Raw genomic sequence first — 15,540 nt, forward strand, 5'->3', positions numbered from 1 at the left:
CGAGCAAAAGTAAATTCTGATTCTTAATTTTGTATTATTTGCACACATTTTTTACTTTGAATTGTCTACAAATAATTTTCTAAACTAAATTTATGGCCTTTTTAATTGGTTACACTTCGAATGCCGCACCCTGTATTTTTATTATACTATTAACTCGTATGTTAAGGCATTGCATAGAAAATTACTCAGCATATTTTATACGGAAATCGTTAGAATACACAAGGTGGCACAAAAGCAATTACACTAGCGGAAGATTTACAATGTTTTGCAAATAGCGTCGTAAGTCAATCATAGTTAATTGACCAGCAATGTAGCGCAATGGATGACTAATTTTGAGCCACCTTGTATTATCCCAAAAGTGACTATTGACTTTTTCATTCAACTACTTAAATGAAAAGTTATATTAAATGCTATATAGAAAAATTTAGAAAATTTTTATAAGAATATTTTTCAGAGCATATTAATCCAAAATCAACTATTGACTTTTAACTTCTACCCTACGAATTAAGCACAAAGACAAAGTTAGATTTAAAAAAAATGTATATAACTTTTTTCGAGAAAAATCTTCAGAGTATATTAACCCAAAAGCGAACATTCACTCTACAGTTATTTTACGAATTAAGCACAAAGTTCGATTAAAAAAATAATAATTTTTGTAGAGGAAAGTCTTCAGCGTATATTATTTCAAGAGTCGAAGACCAGTTTCCAAACCAGCTGGTGACTTATTTGTAGAATATTAAATATTGCACAAAGCATTTAATAAAATAAAATAAAAAATGTGTTTAACGTTACAAACGTTATGTTACGTTATTGTTGCGAGCGCCTCTGTATTTATGAAAAAAGTTCTAAGTTCTATAACACCTGAGCCATGATCAGCAACCTCGAAAATATCAGAATCAGTTGGCAGTTTCCGCTACATTAAGGGTTCCCCAATAAACATATACATATTTCTTATTCAAATTGCATTAGAGCCGAAACCATTTTGCCATGATTAAAAACTAATGAAAAGCAACAGTTGCTGACCACTCTAAATATCTCATTTAGCATCGGTTAACACTTCCAAAAATACATCCCTCCTTTTAGAAAACCCTTTATGTAACTGAGACCTGACTTTTTAGATATAAGTTGAAGAATTGTGAAAAGTTGCAAAAGCTTTACTTGCACCCAAGGCTCATGCACAGATAGTACGAGGGTTGCTACTTATATTATGGGTCGAACATTTGGTGGTTAAAAAGGACTAATGATGCTCGATACACTTTTGCATTTGTTTGAATCAATTTTCGAAACACTTTGCCCAGACGCGTTTTCAGGATGTTTCTTAAATTGTGTGGAATCCAACGCGAATACAACTTTTGATTATGTAAAATCTTATTGATGCTTGTCTCACTAATGCTCAAAGATGCCACAAGCTCACAGTGTGTGACCTGACGCAAATGATTGCTTCGCGCACATCATTGATATTATCTGATTTTGGACGACCTTCCTGGTATTCGTCGGCGAGCGATTAGCGACCACGAGAAAATTCATTGTACCGAAAATTGTGAAAAATAATCGCACGAAAACATTTTTCTCTTAATTCTATTTTTCCTCCGAGATGACTAGAAGCGTCAAAGGGCAGAAGTATAAATAGCAACCCTTGTATTAATAGAGCAGCTGATTTGATTTATTTTTCTATTTATTTGTACCGAAATGGTCAAATTTTATTTAAAATATTCTTAACTGTCAGTTTTTGTTTATAAATCCGATATTTTTATGACCAAAAGCGAAAAAAATACGAAAATAGAAATTGTTTCTGTAATTTTTGCTCTACTACTACTATAAGTTCAATGTGCTTTACTAGTACCTATTACAAGGTAGCGCAAAATTAATCACCCTATTGGAAGATTTTATATTTGACACTTGTAAACTAGACAGCTGTAAAGGAAGTATAAACAGACAAGTAATGAAGCGCGCAAAGGTGGAAATAAAGAATTCCATCACTTAATTTTTTTTATTTAAGAAAAGTTATTCAAAAATAAAATAGGATGATTAATTTTGCGCCACCTTGCACTTCTGAGTAGCTACGAATTTAAAATCTAAATTTGTTTTGTATTTCGAAAATTTATTTATCTCAAATAACCGAAGAGCATTTAAGCCGAAAAATATATCAGAAATTACGGAGTTTATACCTATAAATATAAAAATTTTGAAGAAAACATTTTTTACTTTTTTCTTTCTCGAAACGCAGGCTACTGGGTACTAGGTACGTAAGCAAAATATTTTTCTTTATTTTCCCAACATTTTAAAAACCTTTCTTTTTGACAATATTTCATATTTCATATTAAAAAACTTTTAAAATTGGCCAGATTCAAATACTCTGATAGTTACGATATTCTACCACATGCACAAGAATTAAAATTTATTTTTAATGAAAAATATATCCACAAAAAGAAAAAAAAATTAAAAATAAATATGTTTTCGAAATTCCTACAATTCGGTATAAAATCGCTAAAAAACGTTTCTTCATATATCTAATAGGTCTATTTATAAGTTCGTGCGGTTTTACAACAGATGGCGTAACTTGATTATTATTCCATCGATCCACATTTCCAAACATTCATTGGAGAGCTACTGTCGTAAGGCACAAACGTCAGTATAAGTTTTTTATTTGAAGCGTAAACAACAATATTTTTACCACACTTGAAAATGTCGAATTTCGTGCCAAATAATGTGTTTTTGCGGGGAATTCTTCTTCATTATTTTAATATGAAGAAAAAAGCAGCCGAAAGTCATCGTATCTTGGTGGAAGTTTATGGTGAGCATGCTCTATCTGAGCGAACGTGCCAGAAGTGGTTTGCACGCTTTAAAAGTGGTGATTTTGGCTTGGAAGACGAAGAACGCGAGGGTGCGCCGCCAAAGTTCATGGATACCGAATTGGAGGAATTGCTCGATCAAGATCCGGCTCAAACGCAAGAAGAGGTTGCAAAAACTTTGGGAGTTGATCAATCAACCATTTCCAAACGTTTAAAAGCCATGGGAATGATCCGAAAGGTAGGCCATTGGGTGCCGTATGAATTGAAGCCAAGAGACGTTGAACGCCGTTTTATGGCATGCGAACAACTGCTTCAACGGCACAAAAGAAAGGGTTTTTTGCATCGAATTGTGACTGGCGATGAAAAGTGGGTCCATTACGACAATCCAAAACGTCGGGCAACGTATGGATACCCTGGCCATGCTTCAACATCGACGTCGGCGCAGAATATTCATGGCCTGAAGGTTATGCTGTGTATCTGGTGGGACCAGCTGGGTGTTGTGTATTATGAGCTACTGAAACCGAATGAAACGATTACGGGGGATGTCTACCGACGACAATTGATGCGTTTGAGCCGAGCACTGCGAGAAAAACGGCCGCAATACGCCGATAGACACGACAAAGTTATTTTGCAACATGACAATGCTCGGCCACATGTTGCACAAGTGGTCAAAACATACTTAGAAACGCTCAAATGGGATGTCCTACCCCACCCGCCGTATAGTCCAGACCTTGCGCCATCCGATTACTATCTCTTCCGATCGATGCAACATGGCCTGGCTGACCAGCACTTCCGTAATTACGATGAAGTCAAAAAATGGATCGATTCGTGGATTGCGGCAAAACCGACCGAATTTTTCACAAAGGGAATCCGTGAATTGCCAGAAAGATGGGAAAAAGTAGTAGTAAGCGATGGACAATATTTTGAATATTAAATTTGTAACCATTTTACGTCAATAAAGTTTCAAATTTCGAAAAAAAACCGCACGAACTTATTCATAGTCCTATTAAGAAAAAGTACTTTTTACAATATATATTTTTTCTCAACACTATGTACAACTTTCAGTTTTGGCTTAACAAAACAAATATTTGATGAATTCTCTTAAAAATCAAGAATAGTACAGTGCACTCGCGATAACTCGAACTAATTAAAACAGGCGCTGTTCGATTTATCGAATTTGTTCGACTTATCAATTGAGTGTGCTATGTTAAAAAAACAGTCATCGATATCGATTTTTCGATCGATTGTTGAAAATGGAAGCCAGTAGAAAATTTCTGTAGCATAGTTTCGTTATACGAATTACATTTTGGTCCATTGGCTGGATCAATGGTGTCACATTCGGCGGCATAAACATAGTTAAAATTATACCATCCTCGGACTTTAATTCGATTTCGTTGGGATGTGATGGGGCATTATCAATTAGAAGAAGAGCTTTCTCAGGTAGTCCCCATCTTTCAAATTTTTTCTTACCTAATTATTAAAGTCATTTAACTTGGTTAAAAAAATTGTTTTAATGAATCTGGATTTTACCTGCGGCACGAACGAATTATGAAACCAGTCTTTGAAAATCGCCGAAGTCATCCAGGCTGATTTGGAATTTTTGTACTCCACAGTTAAAATTTTTGAAAACACAAGGATTTCTTGCTTTGTCAATAACGAGAAGTTTAAGCTTATGGTTGCCGGTAGCGTTAGTGCAAGCCATAAATTGCCTTATCTTTCTTTTTTATAAGACTTATGGTGGACTTGGCTACCCCATATTCCTTCGCTAGAGAAATAACACTACGTCCACGTTTAATTTTGTTAAGGACTTCAGCCCTCTCTTTTAATGTTAAACACTTCAACCTTTTACGATCCATTACTCACGTGCACTGATATACTACAAATGACAAATTTAAAGCAATTTGGTCAATGCAAGATGTTGTTCCCAGAAAACTAACGGGATATTAACGCCGAAATATTCATATGGACAATACACTAGTATACATATAATTTATATACATATACTATTACATATGTATCTATGTACAAAATGTACATGTTTGAAAAGAATGTGTGTACAAATAAATTTGTTTTTTTGTTCGAGTTATAGCGCTTTTTTATTGTTCGAGTTACAAAGAAGTCAATAGGGGAAAAAATGTGTTCGAGTTAGCACGTCGTTCGACTTAGCGGCTATTCGAGTTACCGCGAGTGCACTGTATTTGCTATCACTCTCCCAGTCTTCAGCGCCATATAAACGAAGTATAAATTGTTTGTCAACCATTTGAGAAATCGATATATGCAAGTCGTTCAAAATTTTGATTTTTAAACAGTAACTTTGTACAAACAACAAAACAAAAAAAAAATAATAATAATAATAACCAAGCCTGGTGGGGAATTAGAAAAATGTTCAAAATTTTGTGCAACTGATTGACCGATAAATCACTCCGTGCGCTTTAAACTGAGCTCCACCTTCCCCCAAAACCCTTAGAATATAACATAAAAGGTGGCACAAAATCAATCACCCTATTGAAAGATTTATTTTTTTGCAAAAGGGCGGCCTACTTCAATCATATTTGACAGACAAGAGATGAAGCGTTTGAAGATTTCAATCACTCAAAATCATTTTTTTTTTTATTTATTTTTATTTTTACTATTTAGTAAAATAGTTATTCAAAAACAAAATGGATGATTAATTTTGCGCCTTCTTGTACAATTCTTCAATTTTTTGAACAAGGTTTGCGGTTTCATGCCGCCTTAAAATGATTGATGGCCCATGAAAAGCCTCGGCAGAAATTTAGTCTGAGAGTTTTTCATTGCCTGACAAGGTGTGACCGTTAATAGAAAATCCTTTTACAATCATGTTTTAGTTTCATACTCGAAGCGCGGTTCCTAATCACTACTTTTAGAGTAAGAACCGATATGGCAATATTTATATAAATGATATTCAAAAAAAAAAAATGCAGTAAGAAAAATCCTAATAGAAACGAACGTACAAGTACTTGAAAAAATTGGTCTTAATCGCTACAAATAAATATTGATAAATATGCAATTTCTATACGAATTTGAATTATGTATGTATATGAATATGTATATCAATAACCACGCCCTTATTTCTTATACTTAAAAGTTAAATTTAAGGCAGCGATATTTTAGTGTAAATTTATTTCCTACTTATCACTCATAATGGATATAAATAAGACGAAATTTCAGTAAGTAGAAATTTGATTTAAAATATATTACATGCATAAGCATGTATGTACTCGTATACAGATATACAATCAACGCCAAAAGAAAGTGTACACCATATATTTATTTATTTACGTTTTAATTTCAATTATTCTTTTATAAAAACACAGTTTATACTACAACAAAAACCATATAAAGCAAAATTTCAAACTTTTTACGCAAAATTTTTAGAAAAAATTTCAGGTATGCAGTTTTATAGTTCATTGAATTTTGGTAAAATAAAGTGCAAGTTTCAAGTGGGAACTGCAAGACAGATGAACTTGCCCGGACCGGTACAACGCTCGATCTCCAACCGGATAAGACGCAGATACCCATGCCTTTAGCCACTTGTAAGCTACTGATAGATAGGGAAACCATCAACCGTCAGTTAAATACAAGTTGGCAAAACCTCACAACATGCGAACCAAGCAGACATGGCCGAAATGCAACAGCGGTCGATTAAGATTCAACAGAGAAGCTATAAGGAAAATGATAGGGGTATTAACTGGTCATTGTTTAATAGGCAGCCACGCTAGAAGGTTAGGACTCCCGTACTTCGATTTTTGTAGAAGCTGGAAACAGCAGAAGGAGAAACAGTCAGACACCTTTTATGTGAGTGTGAAAGCTTAGCTATGAGGAGGCTGCACACTCTTGATACGGCATTTTTAACTGATGTAGCGGGCATAGCTAAAACTAAACTAAAGCTAACGAAGCTTTGCTCGTTTATTAAAGCTAGTGGATGGTTTGAAAAAGAACCCATAGGGTAAGGTTAAGCTCCAGAGGTATCACAATGGGCCTACGAAAGATTTAAGTGTGTCGTTGCGACAGGCCCCCTATCACCTTCCTACCTACCCTCAAGTGGTTCAAAAATCGCATTGATTTTTGAAAAAATGTTCTGTTGATGGACACCCATTCTTCTATCACCTTCCTACCTACCCTCAAGTGGTTCAAAAATCGCATTGATTTTTGAAAAAATGTTCTGTTGATGGACACCCATTCTTCCATATAAAAAATGTGGAGTAGGCGTGAAATGGAGAAAATATACAAGACCGCGACCGAAAAAAGTTCTCAAAAATCAGTGTGATTTTGGACCTACTTGAAACTGGCACAAAAATTCAATGAGCTATAAAATTGCACACTTCAAATGTTTTCAGAAATTCCGAGTAAAAATTTGAAATTTGGATGGAAATTTGCCGAATTCCTTTTGATGAAAATTTTAAATAAAAAGTTCAAAAGTTAAATAAAAAGTTCTGCTTCATAAGAGTTTCGTTGTAATATGAACTATCTTTTTATAAAAAAAATTATTGAAATTACAAAATAAATAAAAAGACAAAATTGAGGTGTACACTTTCTTTTCACGTTGACAGTATATGCATTAGAGTGGGTCTATTTATACGGAAGGAAAAAAAATTTGTATAACCAAATAGCAAAAATTTTTACGCAAAAGTCAAATATGTATGCTATCACGTTGACTGTTTTACCTTTTTTATCTATTGCGATATAAAATAGATCTGACCTTTGCTTTGTTTTTTGGTTTTGGAAATGGAAATTGTTTCTTTTTTACGCACAATTTTTTTAGTGTTCTTGTTCAGCGTGAAATGTAGACGATGCCACTCGGGATTGGAGTGCAAGTATAAGCGCTTAAATAGCCCCACCCTAATGCATGTACGTAGAACTTTGAATGAAAAAAATGCACTGCACAGATAATTTTAAAGCTTTAAGTTTTTCATTAATTGTCTAACAAGATAGGACACTCCTGGATGATAGCTTTCATGAAAAAAAAAATATTATACTTAAACTATGATTTCAATGAAAAAATATGGAAGCGAAAAATATTTAGATCAAATGACAAATTCATGTTCACATGTTTGTATATATGCATGTAAATGGTATATAAGAAATTGTGTATATACAATCATAAACGTATGTATGTATACATATTGTATGTATGTGTGTGCTTGTGTAAGCGTGTGAGATCGTGCAAGTGTGTTCTCAAAAAATATAGCAAATACGTGAAATATTTCTTATTAATCGCAGCAAAAAAATACAAACCCGAATAATCCATGGAGCCGAGATTGGCTGAGAGTAAGCCCGATCCATCATCGAAGCCGCGCCGTTTCGATATCAAACCAGGCGGCAACGAGCCTGGCCCAGATGGTGATGGCATATGCCTACCTGAGGCCATCCCAGGTGATGGCGCACGACGTGGCGGAGTGGCACGACCCAATCCCGAATCTGTATCTAGGCCAAGATGCGTTTTAAACAACAATACAACCAATAACAAACGAACGAACGACATAACGTTGATAGGCAGGCAGGCAGGCAGAAAGTCAGAAGGTCAGACGAGCAGGCGGTTACACAGGCATTCACACAGTACGGATGAGTTACACATACAAATATTTTTTTGATTTGAGTAGAGTAGGTTTGTGTTTAGTTTAACGATTTTTTTTTGTACGTATTTTTCAATTCAGTAATGACAGCGAGCGGGCGAGCACGTTTAGTTTGACGATAATTTGTATGATGTTAGTTTGGAAAAAAGATAAAAACAACAACGCATGTGCATAATTTAACATTTGCCAAATATTAGGAAATATGTGTTTTTAGTTAAGTTTAGTTTTTTTTGGAGTTTAGAGTTTTTAAATTTTTTTCATTTGTTTTGAAAAATTAGTTTTATTTAAAATTTAATTTTAGTATTCAAATTTAATTATCTATACAATATGTTTGTTTGTATGTATGTATGTACACTTGTAAGCTTGTGTTATGAATTGGTGCAATGAGTTAAATCGCGATCGTTTACGAAAATGTTAGAAATAATTTAAAATGGTACTCACAGAATTACACTTACATACTATATATGTATTGTATGTATAATATGTATGTATGTATATATACATGGGTTTGCTGGTATGAGTTTACAAAATGCTCGAGCATATAATTTGTACATAAGTGACTTGAAAGACAATCGAGTAATGAGTTCTTAAGTTTTTTTAAGTTTTCTAATTGCCAGAATTTCGAAATTATGGAATTTTTTTCAGTTTTGAATACAAAATTCCTATTCACATGTTTGATAACAGACTTTTGCAACAGGATATGCAATTTCAATTTACATACAAGGTGGCGCAAAATTAATCAAGCTAGCGGAAGATTTATAACTTTTCCAAATGACGTCGTACGTCAATCAAATTTGACACTTGTGAACTAGACAGCTGTAGTGGAAGTACAAACAGACAAGCAATGAAGCGCGGTCAAAATAAAGATTTCCCATCACTCAAGCTTGGTTTTCGTAATTTATGCTAGCAAAAACAGTTATTCAAAAACAAATTGGATGAGTAATTTTGCGTGACCTTGTACATACTTTCAGAAGTATACGCAAGTTAAGCTCATTTGAGTTTTGTAAATTTTTACAGTAAAAAAAAAAATTATATTAATTTTCAAAAAATTTGAAATTTAGGAACATTTTATTTTTTTTACAATTTAAACTTTTTTTTCAAAATGAGTAAGAAAGTATTAAAATCTTTTTGAAATACGCAAAACTTAAGAGAAACTATTGAGACGTATGCACAAACAAGGCGACGCAGAATTAACCACCCTATCGGAAGATTTACATACATTTTTTTTCAAATGGCGTCGTGTATCAATCATATTTGACACTTGTGAACTAAACAACTGCAGTATACAAAAGACAAGGAATGGAGCGCGCAAAGATCAAAATAGAGGTGAGCATTACTCAAAATCATTTTTGTTTTTATTTCGCAAAAAAGTTATTAAAAAACAAAAACGGATGATTAATTTTGCGCCACCTTGTATTATGTAAGGTAATTTTTAATTAAAGAAAAAATATTTTTAGCTTAAAATTACATCTCAAGCAATAAAAAACAGAGTTTGGAGAAAAAATTTAATTTTGGCAGAATCAATGGCTTGAGAGTTTTTTTTAATTTTGAGCTAAATTTCAAAACAAAAAAAAAATATATATATATATATATAAAATTTAGATGATTAATTTTGCGCACCTTGTATTATGTATACGAAAATTGTTAAATATAGAAAAAATAATTTATTGAAATTACGTCTCAGGTAATACAATAAAAAAAAAAAGAAATTTAATTTTGGAAGAATTAACTTTTAGAGAATTCTCTTTTAATTCTAAGTTAGATTTCAAGAAAAAAAATATAAAAAAATTAGATGATTAATTTTGTGCCACCTTGTATTATGTACAAAAAAATTTTTAAATAAAAAAAAATAATAATTTGCTTGAAATTACGCCTCAGATAATACAATAAAAAACAGAGTTTGAAAAAAAAATTAACTTTTAGAGAATTTTCTTTTAATTTAAGAAAATTGTTAAATAAAGAAACAATAATTTATTGAAATTACGTCTCAGGTAATACAATAAAAAAAAGAAGAAAAAATTTAATTTTGGAAGAATTAATTTTTAGAGAATTCTCTTTTAATTCTAAGTTAAATTTGAAGAAAAAAATATAAAAAAGTTAGATGTAAAATTTTGCGCCACCTTGCATTATGTACAAAAAAAATATTTAATAAAGAAAAAATAATTTGCTTGAAATTACGTCTCAGGTAATAAAAACAGAGTTTGAAGAAAAACTTTCATTTTAAAAACATTAATTTTTTGAGTATTTTGTTTTTAAGTTAGATTTAAAAAAAAAAAATTAAAAAAACTCATAAAACACTAAATTTTATCTCAGCTTATCACATTATAAAATACAATTTTGTTATTGTACTTTATAAAAAAAATCCTGCCGAATTTGGTAATTTTCTCATAAAGCAAATAGTTTCTATTAAAAAAAAATTTAAGTTATAAGCTTTCTTTGTCCTAAAAATATGCAACTAATTTAGAAAAGGTCACTTTTTCAATGCAAGTTAAACTGTGGTGAAAGTTTTAGTTAAGCAGAAGAGCGCACAAATTAAAATATGGAAACGAAATATTTGGAGGCCATTAAAACAGTTTAAAAAACCGTTTGAAGCTAAGTTAAGTCAGCTAAAGTTTCAAATCTGGAAAAGGTGCACTCCACCAAGACTCACCCAACTTATTTCAACATCCAAGAAATTATTTGGTTCTAATTTTATTGCTGGTGGTGAAAAAAGCTAAGCGAGTTTTTTTAATCGGCTTGTACTTTGTTTAACCGTGGCAGAAAACCGTTTATGAAAAAAACTGGCCTTTACAGTTAAATTTTCTTTAATTTCCTAATAGATTGAATGCTGTACGTAGCTAATTTAACATTACATCTTAATTACTCATTTTCCATAGCTTTAATTACTCTTCACTTCGAGGTACAAGTATGCAAAAGCGGCATATTTGGGAGCCAGTTCTTCACACTTAATCTTATTTTGTAAACTGCAAAGCACAAAATGTGAAACCAAACCTAAATTAACTGTACTTGTATGGGTAAAGTTTTGTTAGAAATGGGCGTGGTTATTGACGCATTTTTTTTTATTTTCTTATATTAAAGTCAGTACTTCTTTTTTTGTGTTTCTTGCTTCAAGAGAAATTAGTTTTGTTGTAAATGTGGCGCAGGCGAGTATGATAACAAAATGTTGAACTGATGATAGATGATCGAAATAAGTACTCTTTGCTTTAGGTTGGATGAATAATAGTTTGGAATTATTTTTAAAAAATTGTAAAATCTAAATTTTTGAGATTAACAGTTAGCTTAGTGAGAGTGAAAAATTTATGAAATTTTTTTTAATTTTTTTAAACTACATTTAATATGGAAAATATATGAATGTAAATTTTTGCGTTTAACTTTTGATTTCACAGGTATCGAATTTACTGTGCTAAGTATGAGAAATTGAAAAAAGGTTATTAATTAAGATTATTTTCAAGAAGAAATATCCCACTAATATAATTTACAAATGAGATTCAAACAGTCAAACAAAATGCGCGACAAGAGTAATATTTGAGGTGAAGTTTCAAAGACAAACTTTTAACAAAAAAGTACAGAATTTAGCCTACAAATAATGGGATTAGCCACAACCTTTGAATTGAACGATCTTCACTAAAACACTATACATGAAGCACACCTTACTCGTATATATACAATATTTTCTAGGTTGGAAGTTATTTTTGAAACAACAACAAGTATATGAAAAATGCTGTTTATATTTATTACAAAAGCTGAGACCACCACAAGTATAAGTTGAAAAGTAATATTAAAGCCAACAGAAACGAGTTGGTATGTAAATAAGAGTATAATGCGATTGTCACACAATACTGGAGCAACGAATGTAAAGAATAAGAAACCAAAACCAAAACCAAAACAAAAACCAAACCACCAACCACCTGAGTAAGCAATTTTTGTTGTTGTACATATTTTTTACACTTTTTTTTGTTTTTTTTTTGCTTAGCTGTTTCTTGAGCGTACAGATATGCCTTTATTTTTCATAATATTTTTTTTTGTTTGTTTTGTAATTGGTCTTCGGTTCTTACCACACAGATTCATTAGCGAATTCGACTTGCGACCACGGAAATTAAGGCTACTTCCTTTAGCTACAGATATACGTGAGCGGCCTCGATCGACGGTTGGTTCTGGAAAAAGGCCCATAATACAGGCGTTTGTTTTGGTTTGTACTCATTAATTGATAAAAATTGTATTGTAAATGCGGTATTGAAGTATTTGAACAAAAAAAAAATTGTTTTTTAAATAGTAAGATATATTATAAATATTTGAAAATAAATATATAGATAAGTAGAAGAAAGAAAAATACTGCAGCAGTAAAATAATTTAATTTGTAAACCTGACCCAAAATACCAACACCATTTTTTGGATTCGTATAAAATAACTAGATTAAGGTTGCATAAAATAGTAGGTGATTGATATTTATATAGTTATATATATGTATGTATATACACAAGGCTGTTTGTGGCAGTTCCTCGTTCTCTTCTTCACCAGATGAAAGTCTAAACACACCGCAGGTACATGCATATGTATGCATGTATGTATGTACGTGTATATAGTGTTGCCATATTTTACATTTCCATATACATATGTACGTGCTTAGAATGCTTAATATGTACTTATTATGTATATGTCGGTTAAAAATTCTTAGGAACCGTAAAAAGTGGTGTAAGAAATAAACTTAAATTAATACCCATCACCAACCTCTTGATGCCTTATATGATCCCCTGCGCCCAATTGGAGTTGAACTTGTGCTTGGGTATTCATCAGGTGATTCTGTTTAAAAATATATAAGTATATATGCAGATGTAGATTAAAAACACAGATGAAGTAAAATTGCAAGTGAAATTAAATCATACACAGTTGCATAAGGCATAGTAAAATAGCAACTATTACATACTCATTTAACGCTGTCATGCAAAACAACAACAACAAAAAAAAAAAAAAAAAAAAAGAGGGAGTGCGCCTAAAAGTAGTTTAAGCTAAAATGAGTGCATGAGAATTCTGTATTGAAGGAGTATTTAGTCTACATATAGTCCGTAGTTCCTAAGTGGAGTTCAATAGGGAGCTATAATAAAGTTTTTAAAAAATCCCAAGTGAGACTATTTTGAGCGACGCTATTAATTCAAGGGGTTAGGGGTAGTCAGAACTTTCATTTTGCATTTTCCTAAAATATAATAAAATTTTGCATTTCCCTAAAATATAATAAAATTTCTTAAAAATATTGTGCGAAAATTTGAAGCGAATTCGACAAATACTTTTCGAGTTATTCAACAATTAATAAAGGTTACTAAATCGATAGCAAAACCTTAAATGCATTTTTCTCAAAACAATGTTTTTTGAATTGGTGATCACTATAACTTAAAAACCGCTTGGTAGATTTCAATAAAATTAATACTGCTTTTGAAAAACATGAAAAGCTCGTGCCTGATCGAGGGGGTTTTTTTTCAAAATTTCAAATTTTTTTAACAAATAATTGTCGGCTTTTTCTCGAAAATTTGAAAAATATTTCCTGGGGCCACCATATTGTTAATTTTGAAAAAAGAGCTTCGATCAGGCACAATATTATCTATTAATAAAACTAATTTCTCTTGTCCGATTGATTTTAGATGAATCTCCATGGACTTGTGATGATCACCGCAAGGGACTTCTGGAGAAACGGGCTCCACACAAACAGCGATAACTTTTGCAATTATTAATTTTTTTTGTTTGAAATTTTGCTAAAGTCAAGTCGAAACATGATGCATTAATGCTATGTTTTTATTTTTGTAAAATAAAGCAATTGACTAGCAAACAAAAATTATTGAAAATCATAATTTTTTCGGGCCTCTGACTATCCCTAACCCCTTAAAGTTCTACTGTATTACTTTAAACTGAAAACTTTCTTGCACATGAAATGTAAGATTTGGCATCTTCAGTCCAAAAAAAAAAAAATTTATTTATATAAAGAATTCTTCAAAAGACGTGCCTAGATGTTGTCTTAAAATAAATCTAATACAAATTTAGATTCTTTCAGGTTTCACTATTTATATTCAAAAAAACGGCTCTTAACAATTATATGTGAAAAATGTTATCATTTAAACATCCACCATGAGCACGTATGCAGGTAAAATTCGCCTAATAGTCCGCCTAATATTGAAGGTTGCCCTTCCTCGTACCTGGACCTTGACGTTGGTGTTTGGACTTGCGTGCATTTGTGAAAAGCTTGGCTGTGCCGGTGGGCCGGCAGTATTATCCACACCTGGCAGTAGGTATAAAATGCAACCAGTTTTTGGTCTGCCACAAATTTTTGCTCCAACCTTTGAGTTGTTGACTCATTCAGACGATGATTTCCACCAAAAAAAATTACGTTTTTTGCGATATTTTGTTTTTAAAAACCGATTAATTTCATAATAAAATGTCAAATATGACATGAAAAAGGTACCGTCTTGAAATTATTCACTACTGACATCTGCACGTAACTTTTGAAAGACGATTTAAATATACAAGGTGGCGCAAAATTAATCATCCAATTTTATATTCGAATAACTGTTTTGCTAACATAAATTAACAAAAGGCTGGAGTTATGTGATCTTCATTTTGATCGCGCTGCACTGCTTGTCTGTTTGTATACTGCAGCTGTATAGTTCACAAGCATCGAATATGAATTGAGTTACGCAGTCATTTGCAAAAATTATAAATCTTCCGATAGGGTGACTAATTTTGCGCCACCTTTTATTGTATACATATGTATATGTATAATCGACACTTACACCTTTTATTTGGTGTTTGGTCAAGCCTCTCTTCCAATTTGTGGTATGCGTCTTGAGTTTTTTCCACAAATGGAGCGTCGTACAAATACACTCGGAGGTTTCACTATTGTCTGCCTAGGGACAACCACTTTGAAAAAAAAAAAAACATTTTCTGTCATCTGGTGTTTCATACCCACAGCGGTCTAGAGTAGTTATTGCCAGAAAATTTCAAACAAAAAATTGGTATAAATATTTTACATGTACTTTGGTCGGAAATAGACCAGTTTGTTTTCGAAAATAGGTCGGTTATGCACAAATTCGTGTCACTCCAGTTAAGATATTTTGATAAGTTAGTCCGGACTTAAAAGGATGTGTTTGGTTTGTGGTGGCCAGAATGGC

At 32.2% G+C, this 15,540-nt stretch overlaps 1 protein-coding gene across 19 annotated transcripts in view; it reads right to left on the reverse strand.

The window, feature by feature from the left end:
- LOC128868316 (patronin) overlaps positions 1–15,540 on the reverse strand; it is a 50,544-nt gene that overhangs the window by 4,853 nt on the left and 30,151 nt on the right. For 11 of the 19 annotated variants that reach the window (XM_054110269.1, XM_054110272.1, XM_054110276.1 and 8 more), the window contains 3 exons: positions 13,115–13,186; positions 12,442–12,540; positions 8,049–8,231 (listed from right to left, as the gene is read on the reverse strand). In XM_054110269.1, coding sequence (XP_053966244.1) covers positions 8,049–8,231; positions 12,442–12,540; positions 13,115–13,186 — 354 coding nt within the window. The remainder of the gene's footprint in view (positions 1–8,048; positions 8,232–12,441; positions 12,541–13,114; positions 13,187–15,540) is intronic. The other 8 variants (XM_054110284.1, XM_054110282.1, XM_054110281.1 and 5 more) reach the window with 4 other exon arrangements.

This window comes from Anastrepha ludens, chromosome 6 (genome assembly GCF_028408465.1).
Source record: "Anastrepha ludens isolate Willacy chromosome 6, idAnaLude1.1, whole genome shotgun sequence".
Taxonomy (NCBI): Eukaryota; Metazoa; Arthropoda; class Insecta; order Diptera; family Tephritidae; genus Anastrepha; species Anastrepha ludens.